Source organism: Doryrhamphus excisus, chromosome 13 (assembly GCF_030265055.1).
Source record: "Doryrhamphus excisus isolate RoL2022-K1 chromosome 13, RoL_Dexc_1.0, whole genome shotgun sequence".
In the NCBI taxonomy this organism is placed as follows: domain Eukaryota; kingdom Metazoa; phylum Chordata; class Actinopteri; order Syngnathiformes; family Syngnathidae; genus Doryrhamphus; species Doryrhamphus excisus.
Genome location: NC_080478.1, coordinates 20,278,901 through 20,306,879, shown reverse-complemented (window position 1 = coordinate 20,306,879; position 27,979 = coordinate 20,278,901). Strand labels below are relative to the sequence as shown.

General features: G+C 47.1%; 3 protein-coding genes and 1 long non-coding RNA gene across 8 annotated transcripts; 1 reads left to right on the top strand and 3 right to left on the bottom strand.

Moving 5' to 3' along the window:
• Nucleotides 1-111: 111 nt before the first annotated feature.
• LOC131140773 (uncharacterized) lies at nt 112-15,634 on the bottom strand. 3 transcript variants are annotated; one of them, XM_058091494.1, is made up of 24 exons: nt 15,397-15,634; nt 13,521-14,654; nt 10,466-12,158; nt 9,644-9,749; nt 9,227-9,316; nt 8,951-9,079; nt 7,696-7,818; nt 6,839-7,608; nt 6,460-6,733; nt 6,244-6,395; nt 6,017-6,170; nt 5,654-5,940; nt 4,248-4,601; nt 3,909-4,179; nt 3,737-3,829; nt 3,437-3,667; nt 2,680-3,311; nt 2,475-2,582; nt 2,304-2,412; nt 2,110-2,230; nt 1,894-2,027; nt 1,371-1,778; nt 818-898; nt 112-691 (listed from the first exon to the last, which is right to left on the bottom strand). In XM_058091494.1, exons 2-24 carry the CDS (start codon nt 14,579-14,581, stop codon nt 264-266), a joined length of 7,809 nt encoding a protein of 2,602 aa, XP_057947477.1. In that variant the 5' UTR covers nt 14,582-14,654; nt 15,397-15,634; the 3' UTR covers nt 112-263. The 3 variants fall into 3 exon arrangements, with proteins under 3 accessions (XP_057947477.1, XP_057947475.1, XP_057947476.1); XM_058091492.1 differs by having other exon boundaries at nt 5,654-5,943; nt 15,397-15,633; XM_058091493.1 differs by having other exon boundaries at nt 5,654-5,943; nt 10,466-12,155; nt 15,397-15,633.
• On the top strand, nt 15,430-24,498 carry LOC131140781 (uncharacterized). 2 transcript variants are annotated; one of them, XR_009132462.1, is made up of 4 exons: nt 15,430-15,676; nt 16,796-17,152; nt 17,230-17,327; nt 21,293-24,498. It is a non-coding gene; the product is annotated as an uncharacterized LOC131140781 (long non-coding RNA). The 2 variants fall into 2 exon arrangements; XR_009132461.1 differs by having other exon boundaries at nt 21,290-24,498.
• LOC131140775 (tyrosine-protein kinase receptor TYRO3-like) lies at nt 15,967-22,459 on the bottom strand. Of its 2 annotated transcripts, XM_058091499.1 has the most exons (19): nt 22,176-22,459; nt 21,679-21,862; nt 21,052-21,152; nt 20,818-20,988; nt 20,666-20,752; nt 20,425-20,540; nt 20,178-20,358; nt 19,306-19,448; nt 19,099-19,237; nt 18,919-19,039; nt 18,760-18,854; nt 18,451-18,546; nt 18,298-18,378; nt 18,062-18,154; nt 17,863-17,984; nt 17,668-17,777; nt 17,424-17,583; nt 17,208-17,344; nt 15,967-17,125 (listed from the first exon to the last, which is right to left on the bottom strand). In XM_058091499.1, the coding sequence occupies exons 1-19, from the start codon at nt 22,231-22,233 to the stop codon at nt 16,729-16,731; spliced, it is 2,592 nt and encodes an 863-aa protein (XP_057947482.1). In that variant the 5' UTR covers nt 22,234-22,459; the 3' UTR covers nt 15,967-16,728. The 2 variants fall into 2 exon arrangements, with proteins under 2 accessions (XP_057947482.1, XP_057947481.1); XM_058091498.1 differs by having other exon boundaries at nt 20,818-21,152.
• LOC131140780 (leucine-rich repeat-containing protein 57-like) lies at nt 23,313-27,926 on the bottom strand. Its single transcript, XM_058091507.1, has 6 exons — nt 27,779-27,926; nt 27,156-27,321; nt 25,833-25,968; nt 25,433-25,701; nt 24,607-24,792; nt 23,313-24,330 (listed from the first exon to the last, which is right to left on the bottom strand). Exons 2-6 carry the CDS (start codon nt 27,237-27,239, stop codon nt 24,289-24,291), a joined length of 717 nt encoding a protein of 238 aa, XP_057947490.1. The 5' UTR covers nt 27,240-27,321; nt 27,779-27,926; the 3' UTR covers nt 23,313-24,288.
• Nucleotides 27,927-27,979: the final 53 nt, after the last annotated feature.

Genomic DNA, 27,979 nt, shown 5'->3' with positions numbered 1-27,979 from the left:
ATGTGTGTCCCACAGATTGAGTCAGGGCGATGGTTCCATAACAGAGGAGATTAATAATTAAAAACTTTACCTGACGTTCTATTTCTAAAAATTGTAGGAGTGGCAATTAAGTGTTGTAGAAAGCAGTGGTCAAACTTTATTTAAATTAGTGTCACTATTTACAATGTAAAAAAATAAAACTTTGGAACAAACTAACAAGATCAACAGGAGGTCACCTGACTTGGTGTGAGCTGAGCAGACGAACAGTCATTGATGTGGCGCCATCAGTTGGGCGGGACTCCTCTCATGCCCAGGGGAACCAACCTGGGCATTGGCCGCCATGACACACCGTCATCCCGTGCCTCTAATGAAGTCTCCGTTTTAGGAGGGCACTCAGTCTTTGCCCCGCCGCCTACCTTCATGTGCAGCAGCGGAGGAGGAGTCAGCACGGCTCCTTTACAGCTCTCGTCAGACGCCGTGTGGCTGTTCAGCCCCACCTTGGACACAGCGGCGGTCTCAAGGGGGGCGATCTTGTTGACGAGCGGCTTGAGACCATCTTCGGCCTCCTGGCACTGCTTGCGGTCTGAGGCTGGGTCGGATCCGCCAGAGCCGAGTAACAGGGCCACGGGAACATGAGGCAGACGCTCGGTTGGGCGTGGTTGTAGTGCGTTTGTGGGAGGAGCCAAGTGGAAGACGCTGTTCAAGTTTGGAGCTGGAGACGACAAACTTTAGTCGGACTTTGAACGGCAACAAGCTTTTATCTAACAGGTAAGCTAGTCCACTACAAGACTCATCGGTCCACGAGCTGGCTACCTACTGGATTAGTTACAGATCTTACTGGTTGGTGGGAGGGGCACGGCGGCCAGGTACATGTGCTGATTGGTCGCAATGGGAACGTTGACGTTGACTGGGGCGGCGCCTACAAAATCAGAAATTCCAACAAACGGTGTTAAGAAGATTGTTCACACCAAATGACATTTTGACCCCAAAAACCTAAGACCATCACACTGGCTCTCGGATACAGTCTCAGTTTCAGATCGGGAAGGATAGGATTTATTTAGAGGTGAAAACAACAAAATGAATACGAGAGTAGAGAGCAACATTTGAGTATTTATTTCTCTGTACTTTTTGGCGAATTCCAGCCTGGCCTTCCTATTATTCTTGATAATGGGTGGTTTGCATCTTCTGGTGGAGCCATGAAGTCTTTTATGAACAGTAGATGGTGTTGTCTGGTTTTCATGTCAAACCCAAATGTTTTCAGTCTACAGCTACTCCATTACTTCTGGCGGCCACTGTATGTTATCAATACTGGTTTTAGAGAACATTAGAACGCCAGAACTCCACTTTTATTTTGAAGTTAGGACCTGACAATAAAAGTGCTTCAAGCGTACCTGCTGTAGAAGAAGACGCTAGCTGTCCTGCCACCAGCGGGAGTGTTAGTACCGGTTGCCTCGGCAATGCTGCGGCCGTGACCATCGCAGTGTCAGATGCTATGATGGCCTGACGGGTGGTGGGTCTCACACGGGTCCTACTAGACGAGGCGAGGTTCTTGCGGCGACGCAAGATGTTGGGGGTGGTCTTGCGGCAGTTCCTCACCGCTGATTCGTTGGAGACTTTGCCTCTCGGGGCGCTCCCCTGGAGCTGACGGAAAGCTCTGTGGTCAGTTGAAGGGGTGGGAAGAGCAGGAGTGGGAGGAGCTTGTTCATGGTGGAGCTTCTGACTGCAGGATGCATTGTTGTCATCTGTTGGAGTCAGCTGATTGGCTGCTTTGCGCTTCTCATCTAGATTTGAATCTGGACCTGGAAGTACAAATGTGACCGTTACTGGACACGTATGTATGTATACTTGCTGACTGAAGACAAATCTTTGCATAAAGGGATGACTCGAGACATCTGATTGGTCACATCCTGTCACCTGACTGATGGCTGTCGGTTCTGGTGCATCGCTGAAGGTCCTCGCAGACCTGAGGAGTCACGGCTTCGGAACTGAGCTCCTGTCCACACTCATTGAGCTCTTCGATGGCGTCACCTCCTGACCTGAAAGCGATGCTGTTGGATGTCACACACCAAAACGTTTAAATCCCGTCACGGCTACATTTTAGCTTCATACGTGTTGTTCTCGGACACGTGCCTTTTCTTTCCAGTGACAACACAAAGATTGCCGCCCTGCGCTGCCAATCTCAACCCATCAGCTCCCACGCTGCATGGACTTCCCGCCTGCGTCTCAGGTGAGCCATCATGGCGGCTGTGACCTGTGGCGATGGGCACATATGACATCACAAAGGAGGTTGCTAAGCAACAGATGAAGTGGAACGCACTTCCTACCTGTGGAGGGAACGACAGCAAGCAAATGGTCCCTTTTCTTGGCCAGAACCATCTTCTTTCTCTTAAGACGTATCTCGCTGGTCCGGAGTTTCTCGATCACCCGGGTCGCCTGAAACAAAGTCGGCAACTGGTTTTCAAACCGGCAACGGCGCCATAGCGTCGTCGACTTACCGTTTTCAAAGTAGCGAGTGTTGACGTGGCGGCATCGAGTTCGACCTCATGTTTCAATGCACCAACCAACTGCGATATCCTGGAACGCCGCATTCTCTCCATGACCACCTGACAGGAAGCGACTTAAGATGAGCTGGAACACGGGACACCATCTTGCATGCGCTGAAGCAACAGTAGAGGACTGACAGGAAGTGAGGCGCCTCACCTTACACGAATTGACGCTCTTGACCTGAGGTGACCCACCAGCCACGTCCATACTATTGTCATCACTGGAGTTGTCTGTGAAGTCAGACGAGTTTTCCGTCTCGTCGCTTGATGGATCCGGCATATTGACTTCTTCGATTAAGCGCTTGGCTCCCGGGTCCTTCCCAGCCGCCACATCATCATCATCATCATCATCATCCACGCAGATGATATCAAGATCGACCAAGTCCCGAGCGGGCTCAGGTGCGGGGTGAATTAGCGTCGGCGAAGGCGTGACGTCTGATCTCAGAGTTGTTAGCGTGGTCTCATCTTCACGCTCATCCGGGACAGTCTCAGCTTTTATCCCCGGCTTCACGCTGTGGGCTGCGGACGTGAGCGGGCTGGTAGGGGTCAGATGGGTGGGCTGGGCCGGAACCTTCTGTGAGTTGAGCTGGACCTGATCTGCTTTGGACGCTACGGGAAGAATTTTTAAGGTGTACATTCCATTGTTGCTCAGGGACCCGGAACCCTTGGTCACAGTGAAAGACTTGAGGCCAGACATGTTGTAGACGGAGCTCGGCAGCGTCGGACAGGTGGGTCTACTACTCGCCATGAGCACATGAGAAGAATCCATGAGTACAGATGTTGCCGAACCTGAAGACACAGCAAGGAGATGGAAAAGTCATGTCAATTTCCCACGGTTGGGGGGGGGGGAAGCACACAGAAAGATGAAGATCATGACTATAGCCCCTCCCTTGTGCGGTGCCATGCATACTCACCGGTCTTGACAACGGTGCTGGGGGGTCTCAGCTGGGTCACAGGTATCAGCTGGACCAGGTTTCCATCCGGTTTGCGGTAGTATCGTAAACCTGTCGGGTTGTGAACTTGTCGTAAAACCATCCTGACTGAAGAGGAGGGGGGTGGCTGAGGACAGGACAAGACGGGAAGCCGAATGGGGGCTCGAGGTGGTGGAAGCGTTAACAGCACGGACCCGGTAGGGGGCGCCGAGCCTGAAAACGAGGTTGTCAGTCATCACTAGCAAAGGGCAAAACAATCACGTCTGAACTCTCCTGTGTTACCTGAGGTGGGGGCTGACTGATGATTGGATTTCACGGGCGCCTTCATGATGTGGTTTGTCGACGCCACAGTCTTAATGGCCGCCGTGGGCACCACTGCAATACACACGCACACACATCAGCAACGACTGATGTAACCAACACGCTGTGACATCATCAAGGTTTGCGTGTTCACCTGCAGGAGGCGCCGGAAGGCCGGAGGCTGCAACTGATGGGGGGGGCGGGATGGTGATATACTTGACGCTGGGGGCGCAAGTAGTGGGTGTTACGGTAACGGGAGGGAGCGCCGGCAAGGACTGAGGGGGCTCCGTTAAAGAGGCCGGGGCTTGCTGCTTCCTGTTGCCCAGCACGCGGCCCGTCAGATAAGCTGCCAGGCGGTTGGCAGGGTGGAGCGCCCCCATGCCGCCCAGCTGGATCTTGGCCAGTGGATACAACTTTCCGTTGACCTGGGCCCATGGAACACATGATCGCTCTGCTTATTGATTACTTGGAAAGAAACATCGAGTGGGCTCACCTCAATGGGATCTTTGCCGTCTGGCGTCTTTTTTCTGGCCGACAGGAAGCCAGCAGGGGAGATTCCCATGAGGAACGGCAGAGCCATATCCACACTGAGCTTCCGCTTCTCCATATTCAAGCTCTTACTCTCTTCATGCACCTGCTGCTCCTCCAGGTCGCTTTCATTAAGTTCGCGCTGCCAGTCTTCCACCAAGTCCTCTTCCATGATCTCCCTCTGCCAGTCCTCCACAGGCTCCGGCTCCTCGGCTACTTCTCTCTGCCAGTCGTCCACTGACTCCACCTCCTCTTCCTCTTGTCTGGGCCCATCCTTTACAGGTTCCGCATCCTCCGCCACCAGTGCGGTGTAGTCACCCTGAAGTGGTAAGACAGTGTCATCATGTAGGACTATGGAAATCTCATGAAAATGAACATGGATATTTTCACAAATTAAAAAAATTCTGTCCACATAAAAATACATTCACTGTCTGGCCCATCAGTAGCTGGAAAAAGCGACCACAACAGGGAACTGGGATCAGGCGTGGAAGTGGATAAAGATATTGTTTGAGCTAAAGCTACAGTATTTTGTATCTACACAGAAACATCACAATCCGGATTTGTAACTTCAGTCGGGATGTCGGGAGACAAGAGTAGTCTTCCACAGAGTATGGCGGAGTTGGCAGCTCCGATGCAGTAATCATTGTGTCGTTTGCTGTTTTGGGACGTGAACGCTCGCAGTGTAGCTGCTCTGTTCTTATGAATAAATCCACCAACTTGGACGCACCCATCGTTTAAATCCAGAAAAACGATCAAACACAGCTGCTTTGCACACTAATAACATGACGGAGGATATTTAAAATAGCTACATAAGATCTAGTTAGAGAAGCCAGGAACGTTTCCAGGTGTATGAAGGACGGTATGCTTTTCTGTAGATTTCCTTAAAAATTAATTAGATAATCATACTAGAATTAATTAATCACATCAAACTAAAATGTTTTATTGTGTGCTTATTGTGTTATATGTGTAAAATATTGTTTCAGGTCACCCAGAACGCCGTTGCTATTTTGATGAAAGGCTGAAACAATAAAATTTGGCACGTTTGCATCACTGAACAATGGCATGAACGGAGTGCGCCCTTTTGTCAGTCATGCAGTCATTCTCTCGGTGGGTGGAGGCGGGGCCGGTAGCATGCACACAGGAGTGCAGTGTAACATACTCAATATTATATTAGTAGACTGCAATATATTTATCATATTTCCAGTGTACTTTTCTGAAAAGTAATGCTTTCGTCTTGTCCTTGACATCCCTACTGACATCAGGGTGTACTCACTTTTGTTTCCAATATTTGGACATGAATGTTTGTGTGTTGAATTATTTTATGGTGATAGCAATTTTTTGTGGGACACAGACGGTGATGTTCAAGCCAACCTGCTCAAGTTTGTCACGTCTGCTGATGAGGACTTTGTAGTGGATGCAGCGTCCGGCGCCAGTCTCCTCCACGGTCTGACTGATGGGATTGATGTGGTACTTCCTGGCCCAGAAGGGCTTGTCAAGGCGGTCCTGAGCCATGGTTTCACACAGCTTCTTCAGCACGTAATCACGGTCACCGTTCAATTTCCAGCGACACTCTGTGAGGATAGTGAGGCGTCTCGATGGCTTTGAGTACGATGAAAGGTTCTGAGGTGGACTGGACGCCACCGGTTGAGCTTGTGGAGCTCCTTAGGATGGGAGCAAGAAGACTAAGACTCATGATCCATAATGACACGTTGGACCAGTGACAAAAAAGCTCACCTGAATGCACTTTGGTTTTTGTTCCTTGGAATTTTCTCCTGCGAGGTTTGGATGGAGGGCGCGCAGGTACCTCCTGGATGACTTGATGCCGTATTGTTCCGTTCTTTCCTGCAAATCTTCTCACTCGGGCGCAGCTGCCAGAGTCCTCGCTCGCCTTATGAAGATGCAAAGTTCACAAATTATCACATGTCACATTTGAGTTATAGTAAGATAGACGTGGTTGGTACCTTTGAAGATATCCTAGTGGAGATGGTGCTGGAGGACCGCAAGGCAGGCTCCGGGACGTGGACGGGCTCCGGGTCCAAGCCTCTATCGCCCGTCTTCCAGAGAGTCCGCACCCGATCAGCCGGCTGAGAGACGCTGTCGGCCTCCTTCAGAACTGGAAGTGGAAGCAGACAGTAGGAACACCACAGAAACACAGAAGAACTCAGAACTGGACTCACTGTAGGCCATCTTCATCCTTTTCCTTTTCCTCTTCTTGCCGGTGCCGTGAGGGGACGGGCTTGAATCTGAGCCGTCCAGGTTCTTGAGCAGGACCACCTTCTGCTTGAGGCAGCTGCATCCCAGCATGCATTGCGGGCGTCCGCAGTGGCTGATGCGGGACGTGTAGGCCAAGCTGGAGCAGATGCAGCCCAGCCGGCAGAAGTCGTTGAGGCAGGGGGCGGCGGGCCTGAGGGGCAGCTGGATGGGAGCAGTAGGATTGTCGCACACGAATCCCTGCATGGAAGCAGATGTTTGTAGCTCGTCATTGTGCACAGTGTGTGTCCATCTACCCCCAATATATACGTATATGATCGACTGACAGAAAGATGGACAACCTACCATCAAGGTGAAGAGGGACGTCAGAGCAATGGTTGCCCTTTCTTCCGTGATGAAGTTGCGAGGTCGACCCCGCCATGTGACGACATCCTCCAAGTCTTTCTGCCTGAGCAGACCTCGAGTCACTGACAGTCCAGGGACACCAGGAGCGTTTGCATCGTCCACTTCAGAGTCAGACTCCAGGGGGGGCAAGTCCGCCGTTCGCAAGGACCTGCTCGGGACCTTAGAGGAGGTTTTAGATTTGAGATTTTTTCTCCTGTTGAGGGCGGGACGGTGAGGGGGGGCTGGGAACAGTTCTGTGCGCTTGGATAACGATGATTGGACAGTGGGGGGTTCTTTATGTGGTTTTGGAGGTTCTGTGGGAAGTTCTGTGAGGTGGTCCTTGTGCTGTGACTGGGGGTGGGCGGTTGAGGTTGGAACTGCTGGTTGAGACGCTGGCGAAACAGGAACAGCTTCAGGTTGGTAAGTCTTCTGCTTCCTGTCAACTTTTCTGGTGGCTTTTTGCTCCCTGACGGGGACTCTGGATCTCTTGGAAGGTGGGATGAATCCAGAGATGAGATCTGAGGTGGGCTTTTTGAGAATACTGTTGAGGGGGCGCACGTAGCTGCTGCTGCTGGCAGGAAGCTCGTAGAGGGGCGGCAGTTCCACAGGCGGCTGAGAGAAGCTGGTGGCACGCTCGTCTATCAGCTTGGCCTCACTCTCCAGGTACTGATCCAACATGTCGCTGCAGAAAGCAGACAAGTTCTTCTTGTTCTGCTCCGAGGCAACGCACACTGCAAGAACAAAAAACCACACTTCAAAATGAAACACTCAAACTTGCCAATAAGGTCGTAACTGTAAGGCTGTGACTGTGCAGTGACCTTCGGACGTGGAGGGTGGCGGAACCGTGGATGTTTCAGATGGAGTAAATTTTTCTCTCCAACCTTTAATCTGGGTCAAATCTGTGGTTTTCCCCGTTCTTGACACAAACGACGTGGAAGCACCTGGGGGGAAGCATATTGTAACCACAATACATTTAATTCTATTAACATGGCTGACTGTGATAATAACCAAAATATTTTCAATGTGTGTTCTTGCACCCAGCATGTTTTTGGAATGTGGGAGGAAACCGGAGCACCCGGAGAAAACCCACGCATGCACGGGGAGAACATGCAAACTCCACACAGAGATGGCCGAGGGTGGAATTGAACCCGGGTCTCCTAGCTGTGAGGTCTGCGTGCTAACCACTTTTCCGCCATGCAGCCCATATTTGCACATTCACAATAATTCATGGTTTCATTTATTACAGTGAGTCTTCCAGATCCTGATGCAGCAAAACAGTCCCAGACCATCACACTACCACCACCATATTTTACCGTTGGAATCATGTTCATTCATTTTCTACTGCTTATCCTCACAACGGTCGTCACCGGCTGTCTTGGGGCAAGAGGCGGGGTACACCCTGGACTGGTGGCCAGCCAATCACAGGGCACATATAGACAAACAACCATTCACACTCACATTCATACCTATGGACAATTTGGAGTGGCTAATTAACCTAGCATGTTTTTGGGATGTGGGAGGAAACCGGAGTACCCGGAGAAAACCCACGCATGCACGGGGAGAACATGCAAACTCCACACAGAGATGGCCGAGGGTGGAATTGAACTCGGGTCTCCTAGCTGTGAGGTCTGCGCGCTAACTACTCATCCGCCGTGCAGCCCTAAAACAGCCCTTGGTCCAAAACTCTAAGAAATTGATGCTGCTCATGGCCTAAATGTAGTTGTGTCCTATGTGTACTGCATAACTACAACATTTATATGCATCTACTATATAAAGTAGACCACATATTTACTGGATAGAAAGAAACAAAGAGTTTACAAATCATTTACAGCACAACACACTATTTTAAGGCCACAGTCCTCATCTCTAGTCTTGATTTGTTCCCTCATATTTTCCATCACTGGGGAAAAAGGGATGCTTTGCACCACCTTTGTTTCATGAACAGGAGGAATCGTAGCTAGCTACTTCACATTAGTACCACTTTTGGCCACTTTAGTACCACTTGTGTGTGAAATCATAACAAGTCAACAGAGACACAGGCCTCCCTCATAAGCGGCAATGTGCCATACTTACTTTGTAACGGTGGGAGTTCTTGGCTAGGGGGCTCCTGAGAACTTCCAGGAGGAGGGATGGGTAGACGAACACCGAGGTACTGCAGGTCGATGGACAGAGTCGGATCCAGCAGATTCATCTTCAGTCCAACTGAACAACACACGTGTGTAAAATGATTTGTGTGCATTCTCATGGGTCTTCATGTTAAAGCAGATGCACTAATAATGCAGGGCTTGGATGGCATTGCTAACTTTGTGTTAGCTGTAAGAGAGACACAAAATATTCCCTGATACTAACCCTCCTGTAGCACCGGGTGGATGATCTGCTGGTGCTTCATCATCTTCACATCTTTCAGAAGAACTTTCTCAAAGGCAGCTATTGTCACTTCTGGAAAACAAGTCAGGTTTGTATATTGTCTGAACAGGAAGCTAATCTCAGTACAAAAAGTTCAAAACCGGAAGAGCCACAACTGTCATAATGCATTTGGATCAAGGTCAAACCTGAGCGCTATAGACTAGATCTGTAGTTCTCAACTGGTTTGGCTGCGGGACACGCCATAACCCTTCAATGACATGCAGCAACCCAAATTGCGCATTCAGGGACAGTGGGTCATTACAGTATTTTTTTTTGTTTTACTAAGACCACACTGTAAACAAGTTGGGAATCACTGAACTAGATTAAAGTCCAGACTCTAGTAGGATCTAAGCAGTTCACCATTGCTTGGTTCTTCAGTCAGCTGCTGCAGTTGAACTTGCGATGATGCCACCGGACGCCTGCTTTCTTTCTCTTCAGAGTCTGCAATGTGAAGTTTGAGGGCCTCCTGAAATGTAAAATGTTCTTTCCTTAGTCAGCACGACAATTTGACTGCAGAAATACAGAATGACTTTCTCCAAAACACCAGTATCTGCACATCATGACCTTAGGAGCACCCGCTCTCCTGGAAGTGTAAACAGATATTCGGGAGTTTGGAGTCAATATTCAATGTAGGAACACTGAATAAAAACAAATGTTGCCCTGCTCCCAATTTTTTAGTTACCTATTTTTGGGTGGGGGGCTGGTAGTCAGGGTCCCCACTGTACAGTAAATAAACTGACAAATACGTGTTAAGAAAATGTTCATACATGTTAACGGTTTTGGTATTGGTCAATCTCACTCGTTGATGGTCAATATCGGAATTGGCAGCATAAAACCCTGATCGGAGCACCGCTAGTCCAAAGTGTTTCCAAATCCAAACATATTGGAAGACAACAAACAGCGTTTGACATCACTTGGATGTACTAATGTGGCGCCTAATTTCATCATAGACTTATCTAAACCGAGGCTGTCAAATGACAACCCTGGAAGTCAATTATAATTCGGTAGAAACCTCGTTTGTTTTGGTTAACTCTTCACACTGACAAAGTGCATTCTCATTCTATAATGAGTCTTTCTGATGCAAGTCAGTCAAAATTGATGCCAAGTTGGTACTGTAAACAATGGACCCTGTCAAAATCATCACGCAATCTAACATGGAACACGTGTGAATGCGGTTGCTACCTTGGATGTGAAGGAGATAAAGAGTTGCTCCTCTACTTCTTCAAGGTTAGGCTGCATGGCGGTGTAGGCCGAGCCATCCATCTTCTGATCCGGGTCGGACTTGGCGAGCTTTTGCCGTCGTGGTCTCTTTTTGCATTTCAAATCTTTGGGGGACGGGACCAATGGAACATGATGAGGATGACGGTTTGTATTGACTTCGGCTGAAGCATCAGGCGGGCAAGGAGGTGTCAGCGAATCGGTGCTTGGAAAGTCCATCCCCATTCCAAGGTGATCATCAGTGGAAAAAAAGTGCACAAGATCTGCAATTGAAGGTGTGGGTGACAAACCTTCTCCGTCCAAAGAGGAGAATGTTGGAGACAGAGCCAACGGAAGGACGAGGGGCGACAGTTCTCCCGGAAAAGGTAGGGGCTGTTCATTCTCTTGAAACGAAAGTGCGTGAACAACTGGGGCATCCGAATGGATAAGAGTCTGTGAATCAACAGAAGTCTTTGACTGAATGTCAGTGGGAGTCTGGGATTGAGGGTTTGACGGAGATTGGGATGAAACGTTGGGGGTTTCAGAAGGCAATAAAGACGAGTCCAGTGAAAGAGTTGATGTGGGTTGGAACACTGCGAAGGAAGAGTCCACATAGGGCTCTGCAGGCGGTAACACCGTGTGCCATTTAAAGACGGACGGGCAAGAATCATCCCGGGCTGGCAATCCCTCAGGAGGCTCAGAGGTGACAGAGTCCAGGTCTAATGCGAAAGAGACCGGTAGAGAAGGTAGTGGCTCCGGAGAACTCGCAGGGGACAAAGGCTCAAAACCAAAGGGTGAGCAGGGTGAGTCAGGAAGGAAACCGACACACTTAGACTCTGAGGACAGGGTGTTTGAAACATGTGCAGAGGCTAATGGCGTGTCAAACAGGGGGGGCAATACGGGAGATGAAGATGAGGTAGTATGAGCTGAACAACTAAAAATCTGGTGGTTACTCAATGACTGCTCAACATTGTCTAATACTGTTTTTTCCTCCAAAACGATTGGCTGTGGTTCACCGCTTTCCAGAACACAATCAATATTTCTTGAGCCCTTCGGTCCCGGAGAGGCCATGGTGTCTTGGAATAACAGACTGGGACTGGAGGGCTGTTGAATGGATTCAGTCACTTTTCCAGGATCATTTTTAGTAATCTGGTCTGCTATTCTTGGGCTCATAGTTGGATCATTGGGTTTAAGGTTACAACTTGTAGAACTAGGCTGATCTGTAGAAGCTGTGTTCGTTCCTTTTTGGACATCAGGGAGAGCTTGGTTAGGTGGAGATTCCGGCTTGCTCTTGACTTTTTTGGTCTTGGTTGAATGTTGTTTCAAAAACCGAGCCAACGCTGGCAGAGTAAGCTGTGCCGGACGTTTAACACGGTGTTCTAGTCCAACCTTGGACTGACATTTCTGTTCTGAAACGACTTCTCTGCTCACTTTGTCAGAACATCCACTGTCTGCACCGTCACTCTTATCCTGTGGTGAAATTTCCTCACATGATGGGATGGGCTTTCCATCAGCTTGGGGGACATCTTGGCTGCAGCCCTTCCCTGGTGTGGTTTTAGCGTTGGTTTGCTCAGGTGTTTGGGAGGCAACCGACGACTCCAGAGTGCATCTTTTCAGGGAAACATGCGCCTCTCGAATGAGTTCAGCAATTAACTTCTGTGCTGGCCGTGATTTGCTGCTGAAGGAAACAACAGGGTGACTTGTGATTCATTCATATAAGCTAGTCGGAAAACAAGAACAACACTGATGCCCCCTGTGATGTTTTCTGCCAGAAACAAAGTGGCCATCATAAATGTTCCCATTTGTTAGAAAACCATTCAACCTGAAAAGGCAGTCTGAAAATGCCTGAGTAACCTTTTCCTGATCTTTAATTGAAAGAAACAGAAAGAACATCAACTTTCAGTAGTGATGATTTCAAGGCATTAAAATTACAACTCCAAAAATGACATAATCCATCACAACCTTCCCTCAAGTGCAGTGCCCTTCGATGAGGCGGTAATGACATGGACAGTTTTTGTCCAATCAGTTCTTCTAATTTGGTCATGACAATGTTTTCCCGCTAACTCATCAACTTATTAGATCCCGTTCCTACTTGTTAGAATCAAGATGCCCTAGCACTGGGTAGCGCAGCTGGACTCAACATGATAAATTAAAGATTTTCATGGCGCCCCACAGGGATCTGTGCTTGGACCAGTACGTTTACCTAAAGCAGTATTATCAAAAAGCAGTATGTATTGTCACTTCATCAATGAAACCCAAATAAACTAATCAACTATCCAAACTGCAGGACACTCCTGCCACTTGCCGATGCTGTACAGCTAGTCCATGCATTTGTCACTTCCAGACTGAATTACTGTAACTCTCTGCTACTAGGTTGCCCCCGAAAAGACCCTCCAGGAATCCAAAATATTGCAAGAGTTCTAACCAAACCCAGGAAAAGAGTCCTATTTCCCCGATGCTAGATTCACTGGAAGAGGACTATTATCGTTGTTGCTGCCATCATTGGACTTTTGCTGTGTTTGATACAGCTGCTGTGTCCATCGGGATTGCCTAAGCGGGTCGGTTTGTTTCTCCATATCTACCATCTCGCCAGCTAGTCTGTCTGTTCATCTGGAGCTAACCAATAAAGACGGATGACCACGTATGGGTTCTGTTGGAGGTTCGATCCCTAAAGGGAGTTTTTCCTTGCCTCAATCGGCCTCAAGCGCTCGCTCATGTGAGGTTCAGTTGGTTCTTAACTGGAGGAGGAGTGTGGTCTAGACCTGCTCCGTGTGTGAAGTGTCTTGAAATAACTTCTGTTGTGCTAAAAAGTGCACAAAGCTGACCGAGAATGGCTGATCCCTCAACATCTGACACCTGCCAATCAGCATTGTCAGAACATAGTTTCTATGTACGACTCGGCATCAAGAAACAACAAAAAGGACAATGGACAAAAATTCAGGTGCAGAAACACATATGTTGACAGAAACACATTTCTCTAATCGATATCTTTATTATATAGAAACCCGAAGCTACATATGCTGAGTGAAGAAGCTCTTACCAGGAAATGCCCTCCAAAACTTTGGTACCGGATCCAGAAGACGCTTTTAGGACTGAAGCCGCCTCCGAAGGCTTGGGGTCCTGGGAGTTTCTACTTTTATGATTTGCAAGCAAAGATTTCAAGTTTCTCTTCAAAGGTTGCTGCTCACTGGTTTTTTCCTCTCCATATTGGTGCGCTTCTTTGTGCGTTTTCAGTTTCAGGCCCCATGATCCTATGGTGTCCTCTTTCAGTCCTTTGGCAAAAGGGTTATAGTCCACTTTCAGCTGAGCAAACTGGGAGTTCTGGTATGCAGTGACAGCCATGAACTCGGTCTGTTGGAAAGTGAACGTAGCTACATTGGACCCACTTAGCTTAAAGTCGTCATCAGCTTTCTCCGTTTGGACCAAGTGTAGGCGCGGCACGTAGCGATGCATTGGGTGTAGTATGGCATTGCCCTCCTTGTCGGCGGTGTTGCTCGTGAGCTTCAGTTTGTAAAAGGAAACAGGATTCTGCATCCACTGCTGACCCGTTGAAGGCGAGTCTGGATGAGTGAATGGTGGACTCCTGATGTGACTCTCCGCCTTCCCGGCCACTTGCCAGCTAGCACCAGTCCATGTGTAATGACTTCCGTCGAGAGGTTGAATGTCCAAAATTAAGACGTACTTGCTGGATGGCTGCAAGCCCGAGATTCGAAAACGACAATACGGAAACATCCTGCTGCCTTGTTTGGTGATAATCATTTCAGTTTGACACCTGAAGAATTCGTTCCACATATTGTTGTTGTCCAAAGTCACTCTAATGCCTCTGCGGGTGCTGTCAGGTGCCAGGAAGTCACATGTAGGCGGTTTCATGGCAGACGGTCCAATGGGTGACGAGCTGAATGTTCTTGGCCGCACTTCCGCTTGGCCTATTGTTCCTGTGTCTTTGTGGCTTCCATCTGATCCTTGTTCACCTTGCTCCAGAATGTGTCGGCTCGCCCTGCCAAAGCGCTGGGGCAGATTGTTGGCCACGGGAGCGGCTGCAGGGCTTGCCACTCCGCCTTCATCAAACACCATCACGTTCTGCTGCGTCTTCGATGCCATGGACGCATCCTATACATCTAAGAATTGGAACCATTTAGCTTTTTATAAATCATACCGGGGGCGAGTACATCTCCTGGGGAAAAAAAACAAAGCAAAAACCTTTTACCGCCATGTTTTTTTCTGCTCTGTGTCTAGATCTATACTTGGAAATGAGCAAGAATCTAACATGCTAACAAACATGCTAACGTATTGAAGTATGAAGATGGCTTCTTCAAATAAATTATAAACTAAGCTTGTTCTGGGGGCTTTGAACCAACGAGACCACAAACAATTGTTTGCAGAACAATGCATGCTAATCACAGGACGAAAGCACGCACTTATTTTTTGTATGCTATGCTTTGTTTCTTTCTTTATTTCGGCTTTTTCCTGGTTACGGAGTCAGCGGATATTTTTGATCCACATACTGATTTTAAATAGACAAAAACAATGTTTTCCATGAGAGATCCGTAAGTTTAATGCTAATTTTAGTCAACAACACTTTGGCTTTGCTAACCCTAAATCAGCAATCTAGGTGTTATGAGCCTTGTTTTGATATATGTTAGCCATTATTCACCAACAACTTAAGTTTACAGTAAATTGTTATCTTTAGTTATCTATGGTTATCTTTAGCCAGCTTGCTGACAACATCTGCATGCTCAAATGTAACCAAATGACAGTAAATGTACTGCTTGATAACGAAGAATTACGTTGTTTGAACTTAAGTTGTCTGGGAGCTAGCTAGCAAGCAAGCTAGCAAGTAAGCTAGCAGGCCCTGAAGAACCGCCACTAAACCCGACTCCCGCGGTCCATGTGTTTGATGACGTCACGCGAGTTACCTTGAGAACGGCAAAACAGCTCTACTGCTTCGACGCCGTGCCGTCAATCCTAACGTTATCGGCTGCTTTCTGGCGTTGGCGCCTCGTCGACATCTTGCCTGCGTCCAACTGCAGCTAGCAACGTGCGCGTTCAGTTACGTCACGCCTCGTGTGTCTCCTGGTTTACTGCGCACCCTCGACCGCCGCCATCTTGACGCCGACGGCTGCCGACGACCCCGCCGGACTTACGGACGGCCAACATACCTGGTCTTCTCCGCGCCGCCTTGGAACCTTACGGAAGGTGTGTGTGCTTGCGTGTGTGTGTGTGTTTTTCTAACGTGTGCCTCGTTGTTAGCAGTCAATCTTAACTGTGCTAGTTATTACGGTAAGGGTACGTGTGTCACACTGTGTGTATTCATGTTGCCTGTATACATGAAGATAACTGATATCAAGTTGTTTTCAAGGTATACAGTACAACCCTCAGTATAGCATACATATTTCGAATGCAGTAACCATCTAAAGTAGACTGAAGCTTCAAAGAAGTCTTCTAGTTTTCCAAACAGAAAACAAAATGGTAATCAATGATCCCGTTGACACGTAGCAGATTTATTATAAATTAATACGTACAGTACTATATATGTACAGGGGTGACACCAGAAATTGGGGGTGGGGGGTTCACATTTAGCAGCAGATTTTATAAACTGGTGTCAATTAATTAATTTAAAAAATCTACAGTAACTGGCAGGCATGAAGAATAGTAATGTGTACAGTATTAGTCATGTATTGGCCATGTACAGTGATATAGTTGTTTATACAGTATGTGTAATAGCTTTGTATACAGTAGTAATCACATATACAGTAGTCATAGTTTACACTATTAGTCATGAATGTTAGTAATGTGTATTAGGCATGTATTGGGACAAGAAGGCTTGATATGTCAAATCCTCTTAAGTCGTTTGTTAGCTTAACCCAAACCCAGCTAACAAATGCTATCTTAAATCACCAATTAGCTTTGTTAGCATAATTACACAATGTTAACATTTGTGAAGGGGCGCACAAGAAGTCCATCCGTCTTATAGAATAAAATGAAAATCAGCTCATTTTTGATGTTATTCAATGTTGATGAAACAGGAAGTAGTGGGAAGCGTCGGGCAAAGGATTGATTGCACACAATGTCCTTGGCAGAGGTTACAGACATTCTTGTCGAGTGTTGTTAGCATGAGCATTGAGCATGCTCACCAGTTACAAGTTGTAAAGTCAAATAAAAGCTTTTCAATTGTCACAACAAAATCTTGGCCAAAGTTCAAAGTTCATCCCATCAGCTGACTTCCAGTTCCGTCCAGTCGGGCGTGTTCACACATGAATGACTACGTCGTCATCCTCCTCCAGTCTAGCAACATCTCCGCCATCCCCTTCACAGGGGTCCACTATGTACCTGTAGTCTCCTCCTCCAATGGCCAAAGCGGCGCCGGATGGCGTCATCAGCCAATTCCCCTCCTCCTGCTCTTCATCCTTCATATTGCGCCTCCACGGGGTCCTCCACCGGTCACCCTCCTGCGAATCTGGGGCAACACCTCCCACCCTGCACACCTCCCTGTCCTCCCCTTCCACATTGACATAGTGCAAGGAATCCTTGTGGGCGCGGGAGGGGGACAAGCTGAGCCACAGCGCCTCCAACATGCCGACCAGATGCTGGAAAGTGGGCCGACATTTGGGGACCGGACTCCAGCAGCTGTGCATGATGTCATAGCTGAGGGTCACATGACAACATCCGAGTGTGGGTGCACGTCGTCATAGCGGAGGGGGGTCACATGGCATGAAGGGGTACTCACATGTCTTGTCTACACTCAGCAGGCTTCTTCAGGCGTTCTCCTCGGATCAAATACTCGTAGATCTCGGAGTTCTCCACTCCCGGATACGGAGTCTGACCCCGGGTCATGACCTCCCACATGGTAATGCCAAACGCCCACTAACACACACACACATTCAGATAGTGATGAATTGCCGATCACAGGAAGTGACTGCATATAAAGTGTTATGTGAGTTACCACGTCACTCTGCGTGGTGTACACGTTGTCAGCCAAACTTTCCAAAGCGATCCATTTGACGGGGAGCTTGGAAACGGACCCTTGTCTGTAGTAATCTCCTGTGTAGATCTTCTTGGAAAGACCGAAGTCTGCCACACATACCACCATGTTCTCATCCAGCCTGACACGTGAACACAGTTAGATTAGGATTATTCTGCTTCCTGTCAAATGTTCAAATAATCAAATAATGAAAACAAAAACTTGCATGCAGTTGCGGGCCGCCAGGTCTCTGTGGATGATGTTGTGACTGCTCAGGTACTCCATCCCACGAGACACGTCCAACATGAACTGGACCAGAACATGCATGGACAGGTCCTGTTTGGACGTAGTCAAGGTAACACAGTGAAGATAGGACACTGAGGGTGATACAGTGAAGGTTAGTGAGTGTGCGGAATATTACAAATGGCTGCTCTCCAAGTCTGGACAAGAGGAGGAAGGTGTGCAGGTCTCCGTGCTTCATGAAAGGTAACACCACCATCGGGATGGGCAAACGCTGACCCGGACGTCGGTGCAGGCTCACTCCTATAACGGTCACACCGCAGATGTCGTATCAATCAGTCTGCTGACGTTTGACACAACGAGGTTCTGAGGTGCGGTACCAATAAGCTGAATGACGTTGGGGTGCTGGAAGTCCTTCATGTAGGCCGCCTCTTTCAGACACTCCTCGATGTCACCTGAGGATGTGATGTCAGCTGGACACGCCCACAAAACAGTTTTTCTTCATTAGGCAGAAGATTTTAAAAAAACAAGACGGGTGAAGGACTAGCTCCACCATCTTGTGTGTCCATATTAGAACGCTTAAGTGATGTCATCAGGTCGGAGGGAAAACACTAACATTTCAAAACTTTGACTGCAACCTTCTGGACCAGGGACTCGTCTGTCTTCAGGAACGCCTCTCGCACCGAACCAAACTCACCTACACATAAACAAACACACACACAGTTACCTTGCTGTGAGTCATGTGACATCTACGCATGGGAACAGTTACCTTTGCCAAGCATATGTCCGAGGACTAGTAGCCTCTCAGGAATCAGAACATCCTTCAACTTGTTCTTCAGATTCTCACTGATGCACAGTGTGTCCACTGGAGGGAGACACATGATGACAGCATCAACACTTATTCATAACCCATAAGAAAGATGAATTGGATTCATCATCTGCAATGTAGATATGCATAAAAGTGTAAACATGATGGACGTTCACCCACTGAAGAAGAAAGCATGTCCATTGCAGCACTATTAGCCCCATTAGCATAGCAATATAATGTTCAGCAGTACAATGTCGGTATCTAACTCACGTGTAGACTGCTGCAGGTCGCCGCCATTCCTGCTGAAGGAGCGAGCGGCCGTGAAGGAGACCGAAGTGTCGGCGCTGTCGGGCTGGAAAACCCAACTTCAGACAGACAAACAGACATCACACACAAGCGTGATTTACTGCAAACGACCACTTCTCGTACCCAAAGTGCGTCTCCTTCCCACGCTGGCGAACGCAGATAGAAAAGAGCAGCGCCAGCACAGTCAATGCCAGCAGTCCAAATAAGACACCGACCCAGATGTGGTTCCGCTGCACGTGAACACCTGAGCAAAACACGATCCATCGATGTGGTTCTTTAACAGCATGTCATTTAGCATGTTACCTGCAGCAGGCAGCACCACCACAGGGGGGCTCCAAGGTCCACATCCAACCACCGTGCAGGCCGCCACTTGGACGGATGCGTTAAAGAAACGACCCGCCCCGGACAGGTGAGCCCAGGTGTCCTTAAACAGCAGAGGCTCCTGGAAGGAAACACGCAAACGCACGCGTCACCTCCACGTCAATCGCTCACTAATGGAAGCTCCCTCACCTGATGCTCTCCTCCCAGAGTCCATTGCAACTTGTAGGCCAGCAGCTTGCCCTGAAGCTCTTCCTCCTCAAGCTCCGCCCACCTTAGACTCAGCTGCTTCTCAGAGAGGTCAAAGGTCAGGTTCTTAGGAGCTGTGGAGGGCACTGTAGAGATGAAGGATCATTGGTCATGTGATTATTACAACCATTCATTTTCTACTGCTTTTTCCTCACGAGGGTCGCAGGGGTGCTGGAGCCTATCCCAGCTGTTTTGGGCGACAAATCACAGGGAACATATAGACAAACAACCATTCACACTCAAATTCATACCTATGGACAATTTGGAGTCACCAATGGGGAGAACATGCAACCTCCACACAGAGATGGCCGAGGGTGGAATTGAACCCTGGTCTGCACGCTAACCACTAGACCGCCGACCCCATCTTCATATACGGAAGTCAGCTGGGATAGGCTCCAGCATACTTAAACGGTATAGAAAATGCATCAACTGTACTGATTGAGGCACGGCGGTCTAGTGGTTAGCGCGCAGACCTCACAGCTAGGAGACCAGGGTTCAATCCCCACCCTCGGCCATCTCTGTGTGGAGTTTGCATGTTCTCCCCGTGCATGCGTGGGTTTTCTCCAGGTACTCCGGTTTCCTCCCACATTCCAAAAACATGCTAGGTTAATTAGCCACTCCAAATTGTCCATAGGTATGAATGTGAGTGTGAATGGTTGTTTGTCTATATGTGCCCTGGGATTGGCTGGCCACCAGTCCAGGGTGTACCCCGCCTCTCGCCCCAAGACAGCTGGGATAGGCTCCAGCACCCCCGCGACCCTCGTGAGGAAAAGCGGTAGAAAATGAATGAATGAATGTACTGATTGATGGGTCACCTGACTCAGGCGTCAGGAAGCGCGTCCAGGGGGAGAAAGGCGACGCCCCCAACTCATTCAGACAGGAAATTCTGACACTGTAGTTGGAATGGCTGTTGAGTCCATAGAGGACATGTCGGTGGGGAGGAACCGCCACCTCCTCATCCGGGAGTTCCCGCCTCCCAGGAGACAGCTGTAACAGCTGTGGAGGAGGAGTTAGAAGGAGTTAGAAGGACTCTCACGACTCCCGAGCGTGCACGTGTGCTACCTGGATGACGCAGGCGGATAAGTTGGAATGACCCGTGAATCCTGGCTTCCAGGACAACGTGACGTCATTGGCCGCCATCGCAGCAACTTTGAGCGCAACAGGAGCTGAAGGCAACTCTGATAGAAACAGTTAGCATTAGCAATTGATGCTACATGACATCTGTGATATGTCTGAGGAGAGGCGGAGTTTGAGCTCACCCTCATGATGATGATGATGATGATGAGGATGTACCCTCACTCACCTTTGATGTGTACGGTTCCGGTTCTGGACACGGAGATCCCACGAGCGTTCCTGGCTTCACAGTAGAACTTGACAGTGCTGTTGACACCTGCGAAGTCACATGACTAACATCTAAGTCCTCACATCTCCAACAATTCTGGTGTCTGCTCTCACCTGGGACCAGAAGTACGGACGGGGACGGTCTGGCATGGCCCTCCTGGACTCCTGCCAGCCACCACAGAACCTCAACAGGCTCGGGCGGGCCCACGGCGTTGCAGGTCAGGTTGAAAGGCTTACCCGGAAGTGTGGCCACATCCTGCGGCTCCTGTGTGAAGTGCGGGACGCCTGGAAAACAAAGATGGCGGCGGTCTGAAAACAATACCGCCTGTAAAAAACCGGACTCCTCACCTTCGACTGTGATCCAAGCCGGTTGGGATGACAGCGTCGACCCGTGGAAGTCCACCTCGCACCAGTACTGACCCGCATCCTGCTGCTGAACGGACTTCACACTGGAAGCAGGAATACAATCAAATCAAAAACTGGACTGGAACAAAGCTAAGAACATGAAGTTCACAGGACCGGGTTCTGGTGGTGGCTTCCAGGCCCGCTTAACTCTTCCTAATCCAAACCCATGTGTGTTTCCCAGAAGCCCCTGAGAGACTGAGCCTAGATTCCAGTCGGATCAGAACGCAGCTTACGTTTCAGCCTGGTAAAGGATTGTGGGAAGGTGAGTTTGTGATTTGGAGTTAGCATTATGCTAACGACATCCCAAACATGGACCTACTGAAGTGAAAGCAGTGAAACATAAATTGGATCGGTTCTGGTCTTCGAGTGTCTCGATCAAGAACACCTCAGTAGTACTCAAAAAGCCACACGGGTCAGCCATCATGGCTCACGGGTGGCCATGAAGGACACCAGCTGAACATCTGAGTTGTGCTTCATAGTACCACTTGTAGTACTACTCTTACGGATACTACTTGTTTCCATCATGGCAACCAGTGTCAAACTGGTATTTTTCCTGGTCCTGCGACGCACCTATGGAATGTCTCCCAGTGCTTCTCTCCCAGCATGATGAACATCTGGTCAGTGGTGAGCAGCTTGCGTCCGTCCTTCATCCAAATGATGTCGGGTTCCATGAGACCTTCCACGGCGCAGCCCAGGCGCACCGTGTTTCCTTGAGATGCCGTCTGATTGATGGGATGTTTGATGAACGTCACACCTGACAAGAACGTCACATGTCATGTTATGTTCTCTCTCTCTCAGACACACACATCACAAGCCTGAAGATGACATCATCACGCTTCCCGCGCAGCGATGATGTCATCTTCTGCTGGCTTGATGACGTCACTAGTGTCTCCAAACAAAAAAGTGGACACTTCCAACAGTATGAATGAAAAATCAATGAAATATGAGGCAATGGATGCTATGTTATGCTGTGATAATTCGCTGTCCATCAAGTCAACGCGAGACAAGAAGTTTGTGGAGGAAGTGCACGTGCATCCAAATATTTAAAGACAACCGAGCGGACTCACCGCCGGCACACATCCCGTCCGAAGTCAGCAGAACCAAGAGTAGAAGCTCCCCAAGCATGTCTGCTGTTGTTTGCTCCTCCAGGCGGGTCGGTGCACGTCGTGTGCGACAAAGAGCACTTTGAAGGCAGCCTGCGCTCGCGGACACACGCACGCGCCAGCTTCCATTCAATTTGGGGTTTTCGTTCTACACAAAAAACAAACAAAAAAAAAACCCACAGCGACTTCGAAATTCACCAAACTTCGAGACGAGCCCCCAGTGTTTTGCCGAGATTGTGAAGATGACGTCAAACGACGTGCTCAAACTCCATACCGGATATGGCACCCCACGCCTTCAAAATAAGATTGCTATTTAGTACTGCTTTAACAAATTATTGACATTCAAAGCTATTTCCAGCTGTGAACTAAAGACTTAGATAAATACATAGTAAAAACTCAAATGTAATATATTACTTTCCATGAAACAATATCGATTCTACGGTATAATTTCCCAAATACACATACACATACAAATAAACAAAGACAAGTATGTGTCAAATGTTATGGCGTTCTTATAAAGTTTTATTGTCGACCTCAAAACAGGAGTATTAGATTGCAACACAGTTCAACTCGCACACTTGTCTCCTCTTCTCTCTCCGGTCCTAGTTCACCAATCACTTTCACAACGAGGTGCGTTCACGGACATCAGAATTCAGAATATCGACGTCATATCACCAACACACGTCGTTACGATAGGGACAACCGCAATTGTGCACATTCAAATTGTAGTTCCACAAAATATATATTGATGCTGCTTTATGCAACCTTCATTTAATACATAATTGGCTAAAAATGTGGCTAAATTGACATTACGTGATAAAAAGTACAGATTCAACTGAAATTGAAGAACAGAAAATAGTTAATGGCATTGATAAAATATATTTTTTGCATGCATTCCCAAGTTGCTAGTAGTTGTATTTAACTATGTATATGAATAATTTGACACACTATATGATGGCAGTTATGTTATGTTTATGTTACGAGCTGCAAGCAGTCAAGATCATGCAGCAGTTGTGTTTATGAACATTTTTGGTTTTGAAATGTATGAATTTTTTTTCAAAGTTAAAAAAAAAAAAAGATTCAGAAACGTTTCATTCACACTGCTGCTCGGGTTTTTATTGACATCTACATGTAGGTCATATTGTACAGAAAATTGATTATTACAAATTGTGTATATATGCACTATAAATAACAATCCTTCATTTCATCAAAGTGCACTCACTACACATAATTAAATACGCTCAGAGCACCTAAATACATTGTAAACTGTCATGATGCTAGCACCACCCAACTCGCTTCCTTAACATAGCAGACCTTCTGTTCCATTGCACACGCTCCATACGCTCTACCACATGCATTGTCATGTCTTTGGTTGCAACCATACGACCTCCAGGCAATCCTTGTCCCGTCCGGTTGACGCGTCGGGGACCCGCAATGAATAAACACAACATACGCTTGTCAGATTAATGCAAATAACGGTGCATGCCATTGAAATGATTTGCTCCAATTGAATGAGTGTGCATGGTGTGTTGCATCCAGCAATATTAATACAATTGACTAAATATCGTGCGTTGGTTCAGTACTTACTCAGAGGTAGGATTTTTATTTCGCAATTCATTAGTGTCATGACAAAGTAACCGGAAGCAGGACTAACTCAACAGCGGTGACGAAAGCTAATAACATTGATGTGACTTATTAATCGTTATGCAAATGAGTATGAGGGAGGGGCTTACCTCCATTCCCAACATTTAACATCACGTTCTTACGTCATCTTCCACAGGAAGTGTCTAATAATAACTACCTGTTTCACTTCCAGTTTTTACTCACTTCCTGCTAACAAATGCATCAGACTAGCAAATACATCGTCATGGCAACTTCTTGTGTTCCTCCAAATGACAAAAGTCACTCGGAGCACCACTTCCTGTCGTAAAGCATCTGGTCATCGGTTCCGTGGGAAAAACATTGGAATGATCTCAGCCGTCCTTCCACTACTTCCTGACTGTCTGTGCCCAGGAATGCCCCGCCCATTTGTGTCACATGGCAGCAGTATAAGAGGAGGAGGAGGAGGAGGCCGCTTTCAGGCAAACTTCTTCTTGGTGGCGGTGAAACGCTCCATGTACTGAGGAGGGAAGACATTACAGTCATGTTGGCTTTCCTGCTGTCTGATTGGCTCTGACCGGGTGGCAACCAACCAATCCACTTCACGATATGCAGTAGTGTGAAAAAGTGTTTGCCCCCTTCCTGATTTCTTTTTTTTTTTGTATATTTATCAAACTTAAATGTTGCATTTCATTAAATTAATTTCAACTAAAATGTTATGTGGATGTGCTTACCCACACAAGGCCATGTTGGTGTGGATAGACTACCCTGGCCCACCAGGACCCCAGTCCCTCACCTTATCGTATCCATCCAGGTCTCTGAGGCTCTTCACCTCAAACAGGTTTCCCTCCACCGAGAAGAGAGACACCTGAGACTCGCCCAGGATGGACAGAGGGATGGAAGCCAAGTCCAGACAGTTCTCCTCCACTCGCAGAACTTTCAGACGAGGGCATCGCGACACTTCTGCTGATAGAATTGAAATCTGAAAGACAATCACCACTTTGCTTCCAATCAATCACTCACTCAATCAGTCTCCACTACGGGGGGCGTCACGAGGACACCCAGCTCATGACGCCACACGAGACCATGCACGGGATGGTGTCCACGAGAACGAGACATTCATTTGAAGAAAAGTACAATGAAAAATATATAATGCAGGTGCCTTTTGAAATGGCGCTAAATTATATTATATTATTATATTATTGGATGGATGGATATAAATTAATTTATATATATTAATTAATACTAAATTCACTTATCACGATGAACTGCGATAAACAAGGAATGAAATTATATTGAAATATATTTTATTAAAATCTAAGCAATATATTATAACATACAGTAACTATATTATTGTACAATTATAATGAGTATCATGATTATATTATAGTATAATTATATAAAAATGTAATCGTTATATTATTGTATAATTACTGTGGTTATTTGCCGATTAGAGACATAATGACATGACTCCGCAATGGGAAGTGAAACCGGTTTCGAGCCAGTTCGCTCTGATTCAATACCAGCTCTGAACTAATTATTACAGTGGTAAAGTGGTTCCATTTGATTGGGTCGTACCTCGTTTAGATTTGACTAATTTGTGTTGATCTTGGTTCTGGTACCTGGTTCTGGTTGAGGTTGATCTCGATGGCCTGCAACTCCGACACATCTGCCGGGACGCTCTGAATCTGGTTGCGGGACAAATCCAGCATGTCCAGCTGTCTCAAGGACCCCAGTCCGGACGGGAACTCGGAGATGCGGTTCCCTGCCAGAATGAGGGTTCGCAGGGCCTTGAGGCGGTCCATGGTTGGAGGTAGCTGCTGGATCCGGTTGGAGCCGGCACTCAGCGTCTCCAGTTTCTTCAGATTCCCAATCTCCGTGGGAAGGCTGCCTGGATACAAACGACCAATAGCACATGATCACCACGTGGACCATGACGTGGACCATGACGTGGACCATGACGTGGGCCATGACGTGGACCGTGGCGCCAACGTCTAAATGAGGAAAACAGTTCCTACTGACCAATCCTGTTGGAGTTGAGCGTCAAACTTCTGAGCTGTGCAAAGTTTCCGATAAAAGGGGGAAGCGATTCCAACTTGTTGTCTGACAGGTCCATGGTTCTCAGGTTGGAGCTGAGCCGCTGCAGCTCCTCAGGAAACTGAAGGCCACAAAGACCCAGATAAAAACCCATGAGCTTTTACATCAGCAATGAGAGAGTTGAAGAGTTGTGTGTTTAATTCCCGACTGCGCGTCTGTTGGTTGTTTTGGAAATTTTCTCCAGGATAAAACACATTATTAGCTAACATTGGTTGTGTTCATGATCATGCTATTATTATTATTATTAGAAATTTAAGTTTGGTGAGTCAGTGATAGCGTGTGCCGTCAACGTTCCCTTTTTTAGAACATATAGTAAACAGAACTCTATCACTGCATATTACTTCAATCAAAAACGTGATATGAGCGTACCACACTAAAGAACTGTAGTTCTTTTAACATAAACAAAGCTACTGTTATTATTTAAACTTTGTAAATGTTTAGCTTTTGCTTCAATTTGTTTGAAAGGTGAAAATGTTACAAGCTTCATGCTTAGGTCATACATGCGTCATGCATACATGAGCCCGGTCATTAGCGTAATGCAAATGTGCAATATTTCCATCACTGCCTCTGTTACTACCTCAAACATATTTAGTTATTTAACAACCCAATACAATACACTCATATGTGACTTTTACTTATCTGTATACACCAGTCATTATTTCCACCCATTTATCATTACACTAAAATTAATATATCTGCAATATGTCTGCTCCTGCATATGCTCCTGTGCAATACTATGTGTATATTTTGGATATCTTGTATATATATATTGTTATAGTTTTTTCTACATTTACTTACTACTAAAGTACTTATAAAATTGCACTTCTGGTTGGATGCTAACTGCATTTTGTTGCCCTGTACCAGTGACATGAGCAATAACAATAAAGAATCTATATATCTTGTTAAATTGTCTTTTTTACTGTACTTTTTGTATACTTTTTTTTTTACTCGACTACTGCACTGGAATGAGAAGCTCTCCAATCTCGTTGTACATCTTGTATAATGACAATAAAGGCCATTTGATTCCATTCCAAAGTTATAAAACATTCCAAAATGTACCTACATTGTTTTGTGACATTGTTTGTCCAGTCCTATATTTGTTATTGGAGTTTTCTTCAAAGTAATGTTAACATATCATATCATCCCATTCCAATATGGTGTCTCGGATATGAATATCAATATCTTGGAGTGTTTGAGTATGTCATGACACCCCTATTGATGATGGAAATGTCCTTGTTAAGCTCTCACCTCCTGAATGCCTCGTCCGGTCATTTGGAACACTCCCGTCTTTTGGGATGTTTCCAGGTGAGACTTGAGAGCGCTGTTCCCCATCTGGACTGGAAATCCAAATTCTCTGACACTTCAAAATGCTGCTGGATCTTAATCAATGTTTATCGGTCATCAATTGGCTGCCCTGTAGATGACGGAAAGCAGTGTTTTTTTTTGTAGTCCCCTGTTTTTTTTTTTCACAAGTCAACAGAAGTTAGTAAGAAGATCACGCAATGCATAGAATGAGTCGATTAAGTGACGTCAGCCATGACGTCATGCTGCTTTGCTGCTGAGTGTCAATGACTTCAACCTCCGGCTGGGAAGGAACGGGCGAATAGTTAGCGAATAGTAGCCTGCATGTTATCTTGCTCATTATTCATCAGCATTCGTCATTATTACAAAGGTAAAAGTGGGCAACGAGTCGTTTGTCTAAGAACTGGAAACATTCTACACCAATGTTTGGTCCACTTTTAACGAGTTAGCCTCGTCTCTGGTGGAAGCCGAGCTACCATACGAGCTACCATTAGCACATCCGTTAGCATGCTAGCATGTTAGCAAGTGGTACCTCCATTCAAGACGCGCTAGCTGCTTGTCTCACTTACACTACGAAACTTGCGATGTTCTTGGTGGGAAAACTCCACTCCAATGCGGTGATACGGTTTTAAAAAATAAGCTCAGATAAGCGCAGCCGCCCAGGAGTTGTCAACAAACCAAATACCCGGAAGTGACGTCACGTCGGTTTACGGCAAGGGAAAACGTCATCGAGTAATCAGGCTCCATTCTCTGGGGATTACTTTGATTCA